This window comes from Carex rostrata, chromosome 20 (assembly GCF_964058835.1).
Source record: "Carex rostrata chromosome 20, lpCarRost1.2, whole genome shotgun sequence".
Taxonomy (NCBI): domain Eukaryota; kingdom Viridiplantae; phylum Streptophyta; class Magnoliopsida; order Poales; family Cyperaceae; genus Carex; species Carex rostrata.
Genome location: NC_135937.1, coordinates 8,977,291 through 8,994,057, shown reverse-complemented (window position 1 = coordinate 8,994,057; position 16,767 = coordinate 8,977,291). Strand labels below are relative to the sequence as shown.

Genomic DNA, 16,767 nt, shown 5'->3' with positions numbered 1-16,767 from the left:
TCAAACTAACCTCCATACTAAAATATGTTTGGAGACCAAATTTTATATTTTTAGGAATTTTTTTACTATTTTTTTAGATAGGTAAAAAAATATTGTTTTTAGATGGTTCAGATTTACTGATTTTTTACCTATCTAAAAAAATAGTAAAAAAATTCCTAAAAATATAAAATTTGGTCTCCAAACATATTTTAGTATGGAGGTTAGTTTGAGCGGTTCGGATCGATTGTTTGAACTTTGAAAATAATGGAGAGAGATGGAGGCATGATGGAGGCACAAAAACATGGAGGCATTTGAACCCTCCTCTTTTTATTTATAGAATGTCAATTATATATATATATAGAGAGAGAGAGAGAGAGTGGCTAATATGCTTTCGGTAGCATATGGACCGAAATGCTACCGGTCCAAATTTGATTTTTCAAAATCCAAACAGTCGATCTGGACCGTTCATCTTGTTCTCCATATTAATATTTGCTTGGAGACCAAATTTTACATTTTTCTGAATTTTTTTACTATTTATTAAGTATTTTACAAAATTGTTGATCCTACGGTGGCTGCTGATTTTACTGTTTTGTTAAGTCACCGTTGGATCAATAATTTTGTAAAATACTTAATAAATAGTAAAAAAAATCAGAAAAATGTAAAATTTGGTCTCCAAGCACATATTAATATGGAGAACAAGATGAACGGTTCAGATCGACCGTTTGGATTTTGAAAAATCGAATTTGGACCGGTAGCACTTCGGTCCATATGCTACCGAAAGCATATTAGCCTCTCTCTCTCTCTCTCTCTATATATATATATATATATATATATAGTAAAGCTAGGGTGTGATGTGCTCACCAAGAGAGTTTGGTGAGCACAACTTCAAAAATTTATCGGATTGACATCAAATGTCAAATTCAAACCGTTGAAATCCATGTACTTCATAAGTGATGCATATACATGCAAAATTTTGAAAGTTTCAAATTTATTTGCTACAAGGTCAAGCGGTCAAATAAATAATAAAAATTGAATATATGAAATAACTTATAAATTAACTTATAAAATGTTCATTTTTTTTACCACTTAACCGTGTAGCAAATAAACTCGAAATTTTTAAAATTTTGCATGTATATATGCATCACTCATGAAATACATGGATTTCAACGGTTTGGATTCAGAGTATAGAGTCGATCCGATGAATTTTTGGAGTTGTGCTCACCAAACCCTCTTGGTGAGCACATCACACCCTAACTTTACTCTCTCTCTCTATATATATTAGAAATATAATTAATAAATTGAGGAAAAAAAAAGGTTTTCTTTGATATATGGAGATCATTCAATTAAGAAAAAAATATGCTTTGGTAGTATGAAAAACATTACGTAAAAGTAATTAAGGTACAAGGAGACTATAAGTAATATATAGATTTAGAAATAATGAACAATTAAAGCCTAGTTAGTAAAACTAAAGAGGAATCTCTTAGAGCTTTAGCTAGGTATTAAATTGTTGTTGTTATTATTATTATTATTATTATTATTATTATTATTATTATTATTATTATTATTATTATTATTATTATTTTAACTAGTTTTGGGGGGCTCAATTGGTCAAACTAGGGTAGTGTACATGAAGTGAAGGGGCTATAGCTAGCTAGCTAGAGGATCCCCCATGGGTTTGGAAACGTGATTAAGTAATGAAGATAGTTATTGTTGTGTTGAGTGCTTGTTTGAAACTCTATTCTATTATTTTGTTCAAGCTGAATGAATGCATTAATTTTGTGTGAAGATATACAACGTCGATCGGTTACCTTTTCTTTGTTAGACATCGATCTGGTAGAACGTAACTATACATATATGATGCATACATTAGATTGGTTTAGTTTTAGTTATGACCAATGGTGGATCTAGTAATTAAGGATGAATGTCCGTAAAAATTAATATGCATGCACTAAAGGTCAATTAGTTTGTACTATCAATCTCAATTGTCTAAATAGTAAAATAGCTTATCACCTTTCATATCAAGAGCAGTGCGTTTCGCGTGAAGTTAAGAATCAATTAATGATTATCACACCAAAATATCTATCTAGCTATGCAACATAATTAAGGTTGTCGATTCTTCTTATTGTAGCTAAAATTAATTGAAAGCCTTCTCTTGTTTCACACAGCTAGCTGTTATATATAGACTAATGTTGGCATCTAATTAATATTACTTATATATAGAGAAAAGGTTTTAGTCCACATACTTTTGTCTACATTTTGTCCACAAAACTGTATGACTCTACTTACTACCTGTTTTTAACGAACTAACTGTACGTACGATATCCCTTTAAATAAATTTCCTCAATTTGATTGTCTCCATTTTTGAAATTATATCCATTTCTCCCTTTACGAAACAAAATTTCTGATCTATTTCACTTCCTTTCTCTCTTTCTCTCTCTCGATGGAATGCATTCATCAATTTCTGTTGAGATTTATTGCATGTCTTCAGTATTTTAGGTTTTGTAGGGTCCTTTTGGTAAAAAAGATTATAGAATAGTTTAGGAACTTGAATGAAAGATGTAACGCCTATATAGACTTGTATGAGAACAAAGGAATTAATACAATTCATTTTTCCTAAAAATCTACTTGGTATCAGACCCTTAAAAACCTAACCCTATCTGCTACAGTGTCGCGCCGCTCCTCTCTTCTCTTCCGCCGCTCGGTCTTCTCTTCTAATAGAGTCGGCCGGCCACCAAAGATAGCCTCTTTGTGTTGATTTGGCCAACGTGGGGGGCCTCTGCCCCCACGATACCCGAGAAGCGGGTTTGGATCGAGGTTTGATCAGGTTTTGAACTCGAATCTTGATGAGATAGATCAAGATCGGGTCAAGAAGTGCAAGATCGGGTCTAAGGTAGAAGTATGAGGGATTCGGACTAAGATCGATACGTGAGGCGTAGATCTGAGTCGGATCAATGTCAGAAGAGAAGATCGGGAATGAGGTGACCGAGAATACGTTCGCAAAGGCTTGTGCGAAGCTGACCCCTGATGAGATGGCTATCATGGTGCGAGCGTTGACAGTGTACCAAGCTCTTGTTGAGAGCAAGCCGAGGTCACAGAGCTTGTCACGTCGTGTGGAGCACGCTCTAGAAGTGAAGGATCTAGAGGGGTACTTGACTGAGGAGGAGAGCCAGATTAAGCTCCAGGCTGGTGCAGGTGGACTTCCTGGAGTGAAGTCAGCACTAGCGGTCTCCAACTCAGGTAACACAGGGTTCAAAGGAGAGACTAGGGAGTGATATAACTGTAGTGAGGTAGGTTAATTATCTGAAGCAGGCTTGTCCTAAGCCATCCAAGGGGAGAGAATTCGGTGGAAAGGGACAGTCTGGAGGTCGTGGTCGTGGAGGTTGAAGAGGTGGAAGAGGAGGCTACCAGGCAAATCTGATGGTAACAGGGGAAGAGGAAGAGGCTGATGTGGGCTTTACTGAGGAGGAGCGAACACTCTTTGAAATGCTTAAGAGGAAGCAGAAAATTAATGGGAAGCGTGTAGTAGATGGTGCATCCACTTCACTTTCAGACACGGGTAACTTTGCTTCCTATACTCACACAGCCACAGGTACTTGTGAGACACACGTTCTTGCCTCTATTCCCACCACTAGATTACCAGAATGGATAGTCGATTCTGGTGCAACCCGACATGTGACTGGTACTCCTGGGGAGTACTCTTCCTATACTCACCTAGTAGTCCCAGATAGTATTCAAACGGCCGATGGTACGGCCCAGCCAGTGGTTGGTAAAGATACTGTAAGTGTTAGTTTGTAATAATCTAGAAGTCAATAATACGATAAATTATCATAAAGCTTTGTTCATGAATTGAATGTTTATATCATTTTGTTGCCTTGAGTATTATTGCATTTATGGATCATTTCGAGTTCATGACTGAAATTGTGAAACTCCATAATATAGATGATATATACTCTTAAAAGGTCACTGACCAAGGTAATTAGTAGGAACACTAATTACCGCTATAAGGTTAGTATGTGAATTAAAAGATGGTTAAGTTTTACAAACCACTTGACACGAGATGTCATTTTAATCACATAGATACATGTTCTAGGAACATGGTATTTGACAGACCCCGAATGAGACATTAAATAGAATTGTGTTCGTGTCATTTATGTTTTCATTCAGTGTCACGTTCTACAGTATGAGGTATTTATCGTTCCCACTGAGAAATGTGTATGTGTGATTGTTATCCACCGCTGTCCGTAAAAAGCAGTCATAACGGTAGCATTTCCATATGTATAGCTTAGCTGAGGAAGTGATAGTCTGCCAAGAATACTATTTGTCCCTCGTATCTCTATACGAGCTATAGCATCACTGGGCCCCTTGGTAGAGTTAGATTATCTGCATGCGGTATAATTACAAGAGTAATTATATTTGATAATCTACTCAAGATCAAGAAAAGATTCAGTTAGCAAGGATGACACACATCTACCTTGAAACTGATCTGATAGCTATGAGACAGAAGAACAGACACGAGTAAATAGTTTACTGGATCGTGATATTGTACAGTACAGCATCATCTGTGTAATTGGATGGTCATGATGTGTTACCAGATACCACTCATGATTATAGAAGTTAAAACAGTTTTAACTCTGTTTACCAACATAACACAGATCCTATTGGGTCACACCATATAGGAGCTACTCGGAGAATCTTACTGATTAATTATAAATTGATTATAATTAATATTAAGATGGTTATAATTAATTATACGTGATATAATTAAATTATGAATGTCATTTAGAATGACAAGCAGAAACAACGGTTAATTTATAAACGTACACGTTACGTTGTATAAAAGTTACCGAACAACAACCGAAAAGAAATATAATTGTATATGACAATTATATATATTTGATTTGGATTTTAATTTGTTAATTATGGATTTGAATTATGGGTTTAAAAGCCCAAAAATAATCAAAGCCTTAATTAAAATTAAAAGCCCAAAGTCAAAGCCCAAAATCAAAGCCTTTTACTATTCATGCCTTAATGGGCCAAGGGCAAAATGGTCATCTCACACCTATGCCACCTTGCATGACACCTTAGGGTGTAGAAGCATGGAGAAGAGTGTGGAAGGGGTATTTTGGTCATTTCACATATTAAAGCATGAGGTGTCAAGGTATTTTGGTAAATAGATTTGTTTTGAGGGGTATTTCGGTCTTTTGCGAACCTCCTCAAAACACTATAAATAGAGGGGTGAGGGTAGAGAGAAAACTTACTAATTTACGTGTTAATCTGATTACTTCGTTAATCGGTTTTTCTCTCTTCCCCGGTTTCGTTTATTACGAGATTCGGAAAAATATATTTTTGCAAACTCTGCGGTATTTCTTGTTTTGCTTTTAAGTGAAACGGAATAACTTGGAGTCTTAAATATATTTAATCTGTCCCTTTTCGGTGAATAGTGTTTCTGCAGAATTCCGCGGTTTACGGTATTTCTGGCAGAAGAAATAAACTGCTCTCCGGTTAGTCCTGGTGGATAACCGATAGAGGTATCACACGTGTGATACTCCGAGTCGATTCCTTCCCTGGTGAGGCTCTACTCGCTAGGTCTGCATTCCAACTGTGATTTGGAAACAAGGTATAAACATGTTATATTAATCTATTTAATTGATAAATAGATTTAAAGCTTTAGAAAATCAATTATGGAGTAGATCTGTAAATAGGATTAAATGGATCTTCTTGATTCATTTAATCCGTAGCTTAAGGTAGATGTAAAAATTTTGTTTTACTCTTTCCGCACCTTAAGCTAAATCAATGGGTTTGAATCGTCAAAAACCCAACAGTAAGATGTACCGATTCAATGACTCTGACCAATCTGTTGCATGCTCTTTCCTTTCCCATAAACCTGGTGTCCATTAGTGCTATTATTCGTGAGCAGAAATGCATCGTGATATGTGATATTCCGAATATGGTATTTCAGGAGAAAGGGACAGGTCGGATACTTGAAACTGGCACATGGCGTGATGGGTTGTGGTACATGGATAGAAAAGGGATGGACACAGCGCTGGCAACTGTGGTCGATAGAGTGAGGGCAGGAGAATCTGGGGTGAGTGTGGAGGATGAGTTGTTTCTGATTCATCGGCGAATGGGGCACTCTTCCTTCAGCCTTCTGGAACGTTTGTATTCATCAAAGTATGAGAAAGCTGACAAACAGAAACTTATGTGTGATGGATGTGAGTTTGGGAAGCATACAAGGAGTTCGTATGTAAGCTCAGGAAATAGGAGTTCCCATACATTTGATTTGGTACACTCAGATGTATAGGGGCCTTGCTCCACAACTTCAATGAATGGGTATAGATTTTTTGTGATTTTCATCGATTGTTATTCTCGTGTCACATGGTTGTACTTGATGAAGAACAAGAATGATGTACTTGCTTGCTTCAAGGATTTCCACAAGGCGGCTCAGACTCAGTATGGTGTTGTGGTGAAGGCACTGAGATCCGATAATGGGACCGAATATACAAACAAGGCATTCGAGGAGTATTTATCAGTTCATATGATACATCATCAGACCACGTGCCCTTACACACCAGCACAAAATAGAGTGGTGGAGAGGAAGAATAGACACTTGTTGGAGGTAGCCCAGTGCATGATGATCTCCATGAATGTTCCGAAACATTTGTGGGGACAAGCAGTCCTGACAGCTGCACAATTGATCAACAGAATGTCATCTAGAGTGTTGGAGTGGCAGACTCCATGTGTGATGTTGAAAAGGAGATAATAAGGGCATTTTTCCTCCAAAGGTATTTGGCTGTGTGTGCTTTGTGAAAGACAATAGACCAACAGTGGGAAAGTTGGATCCCAGAGCGGTGAAATGCATCTTTGTGGGTTACTCTGGTACTCAAAAGAGATATGTTTCTTGGAGCCCGGTGGAGAGACGATTATTTGTCAGTATGGATGTGATATTCCGAGAGAGTGAGCCATACTACCTCTTGAGAGTGACCTCGCCCTTTGGTGATTCGCTCGATACTGGTAGTATGAGGCGAGAGGGGGAGAGTAGTGATGATGAGAGGTTGGTACATGTGGGGATGATGCCTTGCTCTGTACATGTGGGGATAATGCATTGCCCTGTTTTGAGGGAAGAATCGGCTGAGGAGTCGGGACGATCTGCTGAGGAGCCAGGAAAATTGGCTGAGGAGCCAGGACAATCAGCTGAGGTGCCGGGATGATCGATTGAGGAGTCTAAAAATGAGGAAGCTGAACCCGAGGGTGGTAGAAATCAGGCTGAGGGGGAGTCTACTCCTCGCGAGAATGCGGGCATTCCTCCTAACCGAAATGATTTTCCGCATGAGATTGCCTAGTTTGTCTCTTACTCACACATATCAACGGTACATAGAGCGTTCGTTGTATCATTAGACACTGTCTCTATCCCTAAGTGTTGGCAAGTTGCTAAGGGAGATCTGAAATGGAAAGCAACCATGCTAGAAGAGCTCGGGGCCCTTGAAAAGAACAAAACCTGGGAGCTTGTGTCACTACCACCAGGCAAGAAGGCCGTTGGATGAAAGTGGGTCTTCACAGTGAAGCAGAATCCAGAGGGTCTGGTTGAGCACTACAAGGCTAGGTTGGTAGCGAAGGGGTACAGTTAGACCTATGGCATTGACTATGATGAGACCTTTGCACCCGTGGAAAAGATGAGCACAGTGAGGACACTGGTTTCCATGGCAGCGAATTGGGAATGGCAGTTACATCAACTCGACGTGAAAAATGCATTTCTTCATGGTGATTTATTAGAGGAGGTGTATATGGAGGTTCCACCAGGGTTTGGCACAAACTAGATAGAAACGGCGCCAAAAACTTCGATGTCGTCCCCGGCAACGGCGCCAAAAACTTGTTCACACAAAAGCTTATGCACAAAGTTTCAGTACAGCAAGCTGTACCTTTTAACCTTGATTACACTTTCGACTCAGATTGCAAGTGTACAATCCTAATCGCGTAGTATTATCAGGTATCGATCCACAGGAACGGTTGAAACTTAACTGGACTTTACTTAAATTAAATAAACTCTAGAAGTTGCAAATGTGATTTTGGTGTTTTAAAAAGATAAATAATAATATTCAAAACAATAAATATTTTTGGGGTTTTGTTTAATAAGAATAAAAAGGCGTTTCCAGGGTTTCAAACTTATCTCAGTTCTGCCTCTCAGTCCCTGATACGGGTCATACAGCTTCCTGTTCTCCCTGATGATATAATAATTACCGGAGATGATGAGAGGGAAATTGCATAGTTGAAGGCAAAATTGGGGAAGGAATTCGAAGTGAAAGATTTGGGATAGCTTAGGTACTTCCTTGGGATTGAGGTGGCTCGTGGAGTAGAGGGGATTGTTATATCCCAAAGGAAGTATGTCCTAGACTTGCTCACAGAGACCGACATGTTGGGGTGCATGTCTGCAGTTTCTCCAATTGATGTGAAGGCCAAGATAAGTGCAGAGGCAGGAGAACATGTTGATCGTGAGAGGTACCAGAGACTGGTAGGCAGATTGATCTATTTGAGTCATACTCGTCCCGTTATCTCATTTGTAGTGAGCGTGGTGAGCCGCTACATGCATGACCCTAGGAAGAGCCATATGGATGCAGTGTATCGCACTCTGAGGTACCTTAAGAGTGCACCAGGGTAGAGCTTGATCTTCAGACAAAATGGGCACATAAACATTGAGGGCTATTGTGACTCTGACTGGGTTAGTTGCCTCGATGACAGGAAGTCCATATCTGGCTACTGCATGTTTGTAGGGGGCAACTTGGTCTCTTGGAAGAGCAAGAAGCAACCGGTTGTTGCAAGATCAACAGCAGAACATGAGTATAGGGCCATGGCATTGGGAGTTGCTGAGATGTTGTGGCTGAAGAAGTTATTGGAAGAGCTCAAGGTGAATCATGGAGCTCAAATGAAGTTGTGGTGCGATAGCAAGTCAGCGATCAGCATTGCCAACAATCCTGTGCAGCACGACATAACCAAGCATGTGGAGATCGATAGGTTCTTCATAAAAGAAAAGCTGGAAAGTGGACTTGGAGCTGAGTCATGTAGCTACTAGAGATCAAGTAGCTGACTATCTCACCAAAGGACTTAACTTAATATATTTAGTTAGGTTATGTGACGATGGGCTTGATGGATATCTTTTGCCCATCTTGAGGGAGAGTATTGATATTTATTGTATGTTTTTGGTATTTTGGATTTTGTAGGGTCATTTTGGTAAAAAAGATTATATAATAGTTTAGGAACTTGAATGAAAGATGTAACGCCTATATATGCTTGTATGAGAACAAAGAAATTAATACAATTCATTTTTCCTAAAAATTCACTTCTCCACTCTGAGGATCCACTATTGGGCTCAAATCTGTCCCCACCATCATGACCATCGACCTCAAATCTGTCTCCGACCGCTGCTGTTGCTTTCTTCCATCTCCAAAGCTTTACCCATTTCTGACCTCATCAGATCTGTTTTCGACCTCATACCTCAGATCTGTCTCCGACCACTGTTATTGCGTTCTCGCCCGATCGCGATCAGGAAGCTTTACGAGTAAACTTCACTACGGAGGATTATGTCGGGTTTCTCATGCTGCCTTCTAGAGGTCACTAGTGAAGGGAGAGATCTAATTGAGACTAATTCAGGTACTTGCTCCCATCTCGATATGCAATTTCATTTGCTTTCTTAGTTTTTTGAAAAACTGTACAAATCTATACAACTATAATATTTCACTGAACGGCATTGTTTATATAGTTATATGTATGGTGTGGAGGAGTATTTTGGAATATGAGAGCTCGAACATCTTAAACTCCAAGAGGGATAGAGAGGCGAGATGGATGAGAGATGATAGAGAAGCGATATGGAGTATTGATCTATTAATTTTACAGTATTTTTCTTGTTAATTTTACAGTATTCATCTTGTGATTTTACAATATTCATCTTGTGGAAATCTGGAGGAAAGAAATGATAGAGAGGCGATATGGAGTATTGATCTATTAATTTTACAGTATTCTCCCTGTTAATTTTACAATATTTATCTTGTAATTTTACTGTATTCATCTTGTGGAAATCTGGAGGAAAGAGATGATCGAGAGGTGATATGGAATATTGATCTTGTCATTTTACAGTACTCACATGTTAATTTTACAGTATTCATCTTGTGAACAGTTACTAATGTTTAACAATGTGGTTGTGAATATTTGATGTATTGATGATTTATAGTTTGCATCTGTTAATTTTTACTGTTTACATCTTTTAAATTTATAGTATTGAATATTGTAGTGTGTTTATCTCAGTTTTATAGTGTTTTAGGTTTTAGATTTATAGTTTTATAGTTTTATAATTTGCATCTATTAGTTTTATAGTTTATATTTGAAAATTTTACATTATTGAAGTTCTATAGTTTGCATCTTTATGTTTTACAGTATGTGTAGTTTTAATTTATAGGATATAGATGCATATATAAATATTAATAATTGAAGAAAAAAATTATGAATTTTTTTCAAAAAAATTAAAATTAATTTTAATTTTGAAAAAGAAATTTTGATTCAAAAAAATTAATTTTGTATAATTTCCGGGATTATTTTGAAAAACTACAAGTTTGATGAGTGGTTCAATTTTAAAATGTTCCATAATGTTTTAAAACTGTCATTAACTGTAAGTTAGAGAAGTAAATCAAGTGGTCCCGCATCAAATACAGTTAGTTTGGCAAGTTGTGCAAGTTGCAAGTACACAAAGTGGTCCCGCTGAATGTTAAAGACTTAAAGTATGTTTTTTGTAAGATTTGTTATACAAGTTACAGCATTAAATTAGTAATTTTACAAGATTGGAGCAAATCAAATGACAATTTTTTTGTGGACAAAAAGCTGTGGGCAATTAGACGCCTCCTAAACATATTGTTTTAAAATAAATTCATCCATATAATTAATATCCAAGAAACTGTCCTCTAAGATTAATTAAACTCATGAATCATGATATGCATCTCATCTCAAAGAGAAACAGTGAGGAAGAAGCAATAATTAATCTTTTGTGAAATTGGGTGATGGGTCATTGTAGATTTACTTTCTGGAATCAAATAATAGTCATACAATATAACTTCAAGTCAATTTTGTGTTGGATATTTAATGGCATGGAAAAGGAAATGAATTTCATGTCAATTTTGTGGGGGCATATATATATGATGCTTGTTTGGATATTTAATGGCATGGAAAAGGAAATGGTGTCCCATCGATCTGTTGGAAATCTATGCACAGGGATGCTGTAAAAGTAATATGTTGATTGCTACCCTGGCACCAACCCAACCTCTAGATTGATCTGTTTATAAATGTACCTAAAAAAGTACAAAACCGATTACTTGTATTTGTACGTGCATCGATTAATTCGTTCTAGGCTTCTGGCATGGATCTTGATGCAGAAGAATGGTTCAAATTTTTTTCATTGGAAGTTAATTATCAGATACCAAATAGGATGTGGAGTAAAGGGTACATGGGAATAGAGGATTAGAGAGACAGACAGACAGACCCGTTAATTATTAGCTTTCTCGATCGATCAGTCAGACAAATCGGATCCAGTCCAGACAACATACATAGAAATCAAGTTGCATGTAACATGAGGGAAATACACAATATGTACTTTCTCGATCAGTTACTTTTTTGTGATTACATACTTTAGATATTCATGATGTTACTGCACATATTTGATAATTAAGTTTTTAAAAGTAAAACAAAAAGGTAATATGCTCCAAAAAATAAAAATAAAAGGCAAAAATGATGGTGGATAAACCGATCGAGTTACAACTAAATTGTAAGGATTTTTAACCTGATTACATTACATGCAGTTAAGCAAAATATAATATATTAATAATAGATATTAAATGCATTACACTCGTACAAGAAAGCCAAAAGCAAATATATATCTCTTCTTATAAATTTTTCTTATCACAAAATATTAAATTTATTACATGTTTCTTGTTTCATCAGCCCATGAGAGACTTCGCTCTGTTCAAAATATGCATATTCATTTGGTACCAGATCCATCCATTCTGCAATAATGGTACCATAATTAGGTACAAATTCATTGGCATCCATTTCATTTTCATACGACGAGCTTGGATCCATTAAAGATTGTATAAAAGGGTCCGAAACCGAATCAATTTCCAGACTCAAGCATTTAGTCGCTGCAGTAGAGCTATTATTTGAGCTTGATCCTTGGATTGCATTTGATACAGTTTCTTCGTATGTTGTGGTGCTAGGATTTGGTGTTGATCGACTTGTGTCATGCTCGGTGGATTTCTTTTCAACTCTTTTCTTGAGAAATGAATTCCAGTGGTTTTTTATTTCATTATCTGTTCTTCCTGGTAACTGCGCAGCTATTGCCGACCACCTGAAATGCATGTGCTTAATTAATTATCAGATACTTTTATATTTAATTTATTCAAAGGGTGATTTTATTTCATATGCTTTTGAAAATTTTATATTTTATTCAAGGACAACCAAATTCTATCAAAATGATACCAGACAATTGATGTGAAAGTGCACATATATATATATATATAGAGAGAGAGAGAGAGAGAGAGAGGAGGAGGATCACTTCAATTCTTTATTTTGACGATCTGAACAATTTTCAAAATTAAAGTTTAGTTTAAAATCCATCATCATAAGCACAAGCATGATTATATTATCACACATTATGTTAATGAAAACAATGATTTGTGTTATTCACACTTCATGATTTCTATTATTCCAACGCATGAAGTAAATAAGAGAGAAAAAAAAAATTAGTTGAAGAACTAATTAAGAATTATTGATAGTCCTGATTCGGAAAGGAAAAACAATTACTGAAGAAGAAAAAATAGCATAGAACGACATTGAGCAGAAACAAGGAAAATCTGGCATAATTAGTTAATTACTTGTGAAATTTTGATTTTGAATGGAAGTGTGTACCTATTGCCAAGCAATGCATGGAGTTGAATTACAAGATCGTCTTCTTCCATAGAGAAAGCGCCTCTTTTGAGGTCAGGCCTCAAATAGTTCATCCACCTCAATCTGCAGCTCTTTCCACACCGTTGTATACCTAATAATATTCATTATTATAATGCAGGGACCATATTAAAAAATTTACGTACGTAGCTAGATGACTTCAAAATTAAGAGAAAAAAATAAAAAATAATAATAAATAAATAATTGTCCATGCATGATATATATGGTTACCAGCTTGCTTTGGGACAGAACTCCAGCATCCATGGCCAAATTTTGTAATGTGGTTTACAAGCTTCTCATCTTCCTCTGGAGACCACAATCCTCTCCTTAGTTTTTGTTTCTGACAGCTAATTGGCTGCCTCCCCATTATATGATGACTTAAAGTAAACATGAGAGCATGCTAGCCACTTTTATATTGAGCAATGGAGCAAGATATATGGAACGACTAGCTAGTACGCTGTACAATTGGTGTATATATGTAGTTGTTGGAGTACCATATGTCGATTCTCTACATACGACGACGACATATATAGTTTTTTGAGTCTTTTGATCTCGATTCTCTACATACGACGACGACATATATAGTTTTTTGAGTCTTTTGATCTCGCTAGCTAGGTCTTTATCAACTTTATGCTTGCTCTTAGGTACGAGTTTTGATATGGGAACCAAAACAAGGCTACTTCAAATTAATTTGCACAATTAATTTCTTAAATGTTATGAGGAAGTGTGTAGAAATAATACAAATTAACTACCACCAATAATTAAAATTTACAGACATATTATATATATATATATGCCTTGAGTACACATAAAAAAAAATATGAACAATATAATTATTATTGTTGTTATTAGCAGAAGTGCACAAAAAGACCTGAAATTTTTAAATATACCATATTCTGAAAAATAATAAATCAAAACACCATTTTTTCTGAAAATTTTAAAAATGTCATGGCCGCATCCTCTAGAAGCGGCCACCTATTAGGTGGCCGCATCTAGGCAAAGCGGACACCTATTCTAGAGGATGTGGCCACCTTATTTATTTTTATTTTTTTCAGAATGTATATATTTGTTTTTTTTTTTTAAATAGTTATTATATAGTTGTAATTGTGTTATTTGTTTGAAAATAGTTGTAATTGTGTTTATTTTTGTTTTAAAAATAGTTATAATTGTATTTTTTTTGTTTTATTCATTTGTTCGATATGTCATTACGAAATAAAAACAACAAATAAAAAATCAAAATAGTACGATAAATAAACTGTATCTGACAAAATAAGCATCCTAATATAATAAATCATAGTATCTGACAAACACTACAGTAAAAAAAGTACGAAAATAAACTACAATCTAATAGTCAGAATGACTGAAAGGCTGCCTCGATCTGTCTCCTGGCCCTCAAACCCGGAATCCGCAGCGCGAGTGGCGTGTGGTCGAGAGAATCATCTGATTCAGCGGCCTCAGCATCCTCTACAATCTCGATCGACTGCTGGACTGCAGGACCAAATGCTACTGTCTGTGCAGTCTCAGCCGACGGGAATAAACCGTAGGCACATCTCATGATAGGATCATCCATGGAGATAGGAGGATATTGTGTGGAGGTGCAAGAAAAGTCCGGACAGGGAGGATACTGAGTCAGCTGTGTGGAAGTGTCAAGAAACGGCGGGAAGGGGTGAGACTGAACAAACCCTGGTAGATATGCAGGAGGCATCGATTGAGTCGGAACGTAACCCAGAGAATACAAATCATCGGGGTCTGTATCGAGATTGAAGCCCAGCTCCTCCTACAAATTTACAAATTAGTTATGTATTATTTAATTTTTTTTTTAAAAAGGCACAATTGTATATTTTTAAAAATCATACCACATGATGCGCAGCCTGAGTAGGGACCTGCTCCTGAGTCTGCGTGGCATGAGTAGGGACGGTCTGCTCTACAGCGCGCTGGCACAACGTCTCAGCACCTCTGTCGAACGCCTGACCGACAGTCTCAGCAGCTTGGACCGTAGCCCAAATAGCCTCGTCACCAGCGTACACGACATAGATATCAGGCTCATCCAATATGTCATCAATGGCATCACATCCAGTCAATCCTGCACATCTCAGGAGAGAGTCAAGGCGCGTCCTGTACTTACATGCGCACACTGCAGGTACATTGTACTTGAGGATAGCTTTCCCAAGCCTCTTCCAGCCCTGCACTATGACCATTGTCGCCGCTATGACACAGCTCTTCACCATATATAAGGCCTGCAAAAATGAGAGTAAAACAATATATAAATGTTGTACATATGTAAATATTGCAAGTTTTTTAAAGTAAATATACCGTAGATGCAAACGATGCGCCAGCTGAAATGATACCATGGACCCGTCCAAACTGATCCCTCGGCCTCGGTGCGCGCTCGTGAGGGTTGTCGGTGATACACCCCTCTAAATACACCGTGTACACACCATTCTCCTGATACCAATCTTTATAAGGCTTGTATTTTTTTTAAATAAGTCAGATATTACAATCATAAAGATTCAATATAGACATTAAAAAAAATAGATTCTTACTCTGGCGGTACGTCCATGCGACAGTGCTCCTCAGCTATGGGTGGGGTGGTAGCGGATGCCAGCTAGATGTATTCTCTGTGCCAATGCACCCAGTCTCTGCTCGGAGAGATGTCCCTGGCTAAATGAAGTTGTCGCCAGGTGTCCTCACTAATCGGCATCGGGGGAGGAGCTGTCTGGCGCAATTTGAACTGTCTCATGACCCGTCTGGAATAATGATGGTTGACAATCTGAATTTAGTAGGTTTTTTTAATAAAGATTGTCTATCTGAAATTTATAAAGTAAATTGAAAATACGGTACCTGATAACATATGAGCGGCACCTCGGCACGCTAGTAACACTCCTGCTGCCGACATCTCTCAGGTAATATCTCAAGGTAGGTCTGATGTACCCCCATCTACCTCCACCTGAATTTATTATAGATTTTAAGGGTGCCCATTTTTACAGCACAAATTCCTTGATACACAGCACAATAAATTTTAGGGACGAAAATACCCCTGCTCTTATTTATACAGCACAGCCCTGCGCAAAAACCATTACGAAAATTTGATTTACTTTTGTTACTATTACGAAATTGTAAGTTTTGCATCCTTGTCAGATAACTGAATTTTTCTGATAATCTCTGATTTAAATATAGTTGGGAAGAAACGGGTCACGGATCACACAAAAGACGGGTGCCCATTTTTACAGCACCAAGTCCTTGGTATACAACACAATAAAACCTGTCTGTCTTTTGTGCCTTTAACCCTCTTGATCCGTGACCCGTTTCTTCCCAACTATATTTAAATCAGAGATTATCAGAAAAATTCAATTATCTGACAAGTATGCAAAACTTATAATTTCGTAATAATAACAAAAGTAAATCAAATTTTCGTAATAGTTTTTGCGAAGGGCTGTGCTGTGTAAATAAGAGCAGGGGTATTTTTGTCTCTAAAATTTTATTGTGCTGTGTATCAGGGAATTTGTGCTGTAAAAATGGGCACCCGATTTTAACACTTACATCAATCCAAGTGCCAAGATGTATAAATTTATTTAGATCAAATTTACAATAAAATAAGAACTTAGATATTCTCTGTAGGGCTCCCAGGTCACATACTCTGGATCATCCCTGAGATGCTCGATCTCCTGTCTCCAGTGATTGATGCCGAGTGTCCCACCATGACCTTCCCCAACATAGGTCTTCGGATAGCCATACCTATGCGCGTATGCAGGGCTATCTGGCTCGGGCCTGCCCCAATCCGGCACATCTGTCTTGCTAGTGATTGTCGGACGG

General features: G+C 37.3%; 1 protein-coding gene and 1 long non-coding RNA gene across 2 annotated transcripts; both read right to left on the bottom strand.

The window, feature by feature from the left end:
• Positions 1-9,314: 9,314 nt before the first annotated feature.
• LOC144572149 (uncharacterized) lies at positions 9,315-9,621 on the bottom strand. The gene is made up of 2 exons (XR_013517691.1): positions 9,487-9,621; positions 9,315-9,412 (listed from the first exon to the last, which is right to left on the bottom strand). It is a non-coding gene; the product is annotated as an uncharacterized LOC144572149 (long non-coding RNA).
• A 2,125-nt stretch (positions 9,622-11,746) lies between these two features.
• LOC144572509 (transcription factor MYB61-like) lies at positions 11,747-13,428 on the bottom strand. The gene is made up of 3 exons (XM_078322105.1): positions 13,186-13,428; positions 12,919-13,048; positions 11,747-12,358 (listed from the first exon to the last, which is right to left on the bottom strand). The coding sequence occupies exons 1-3, from the start codon at positions 13,343-13,345 to the stop codon at positions 11,914-11,916; spliced, it is 735 nt and encodes a 244-aa protein (XP_078178231.1). The 5' UTR covers positions 13,346-13,428; the 3' UTR covers positions 11,747-11,913.
• Between the last annotated feature and the right edge of the window lie 3,339 nt (positions 13,429-16,767).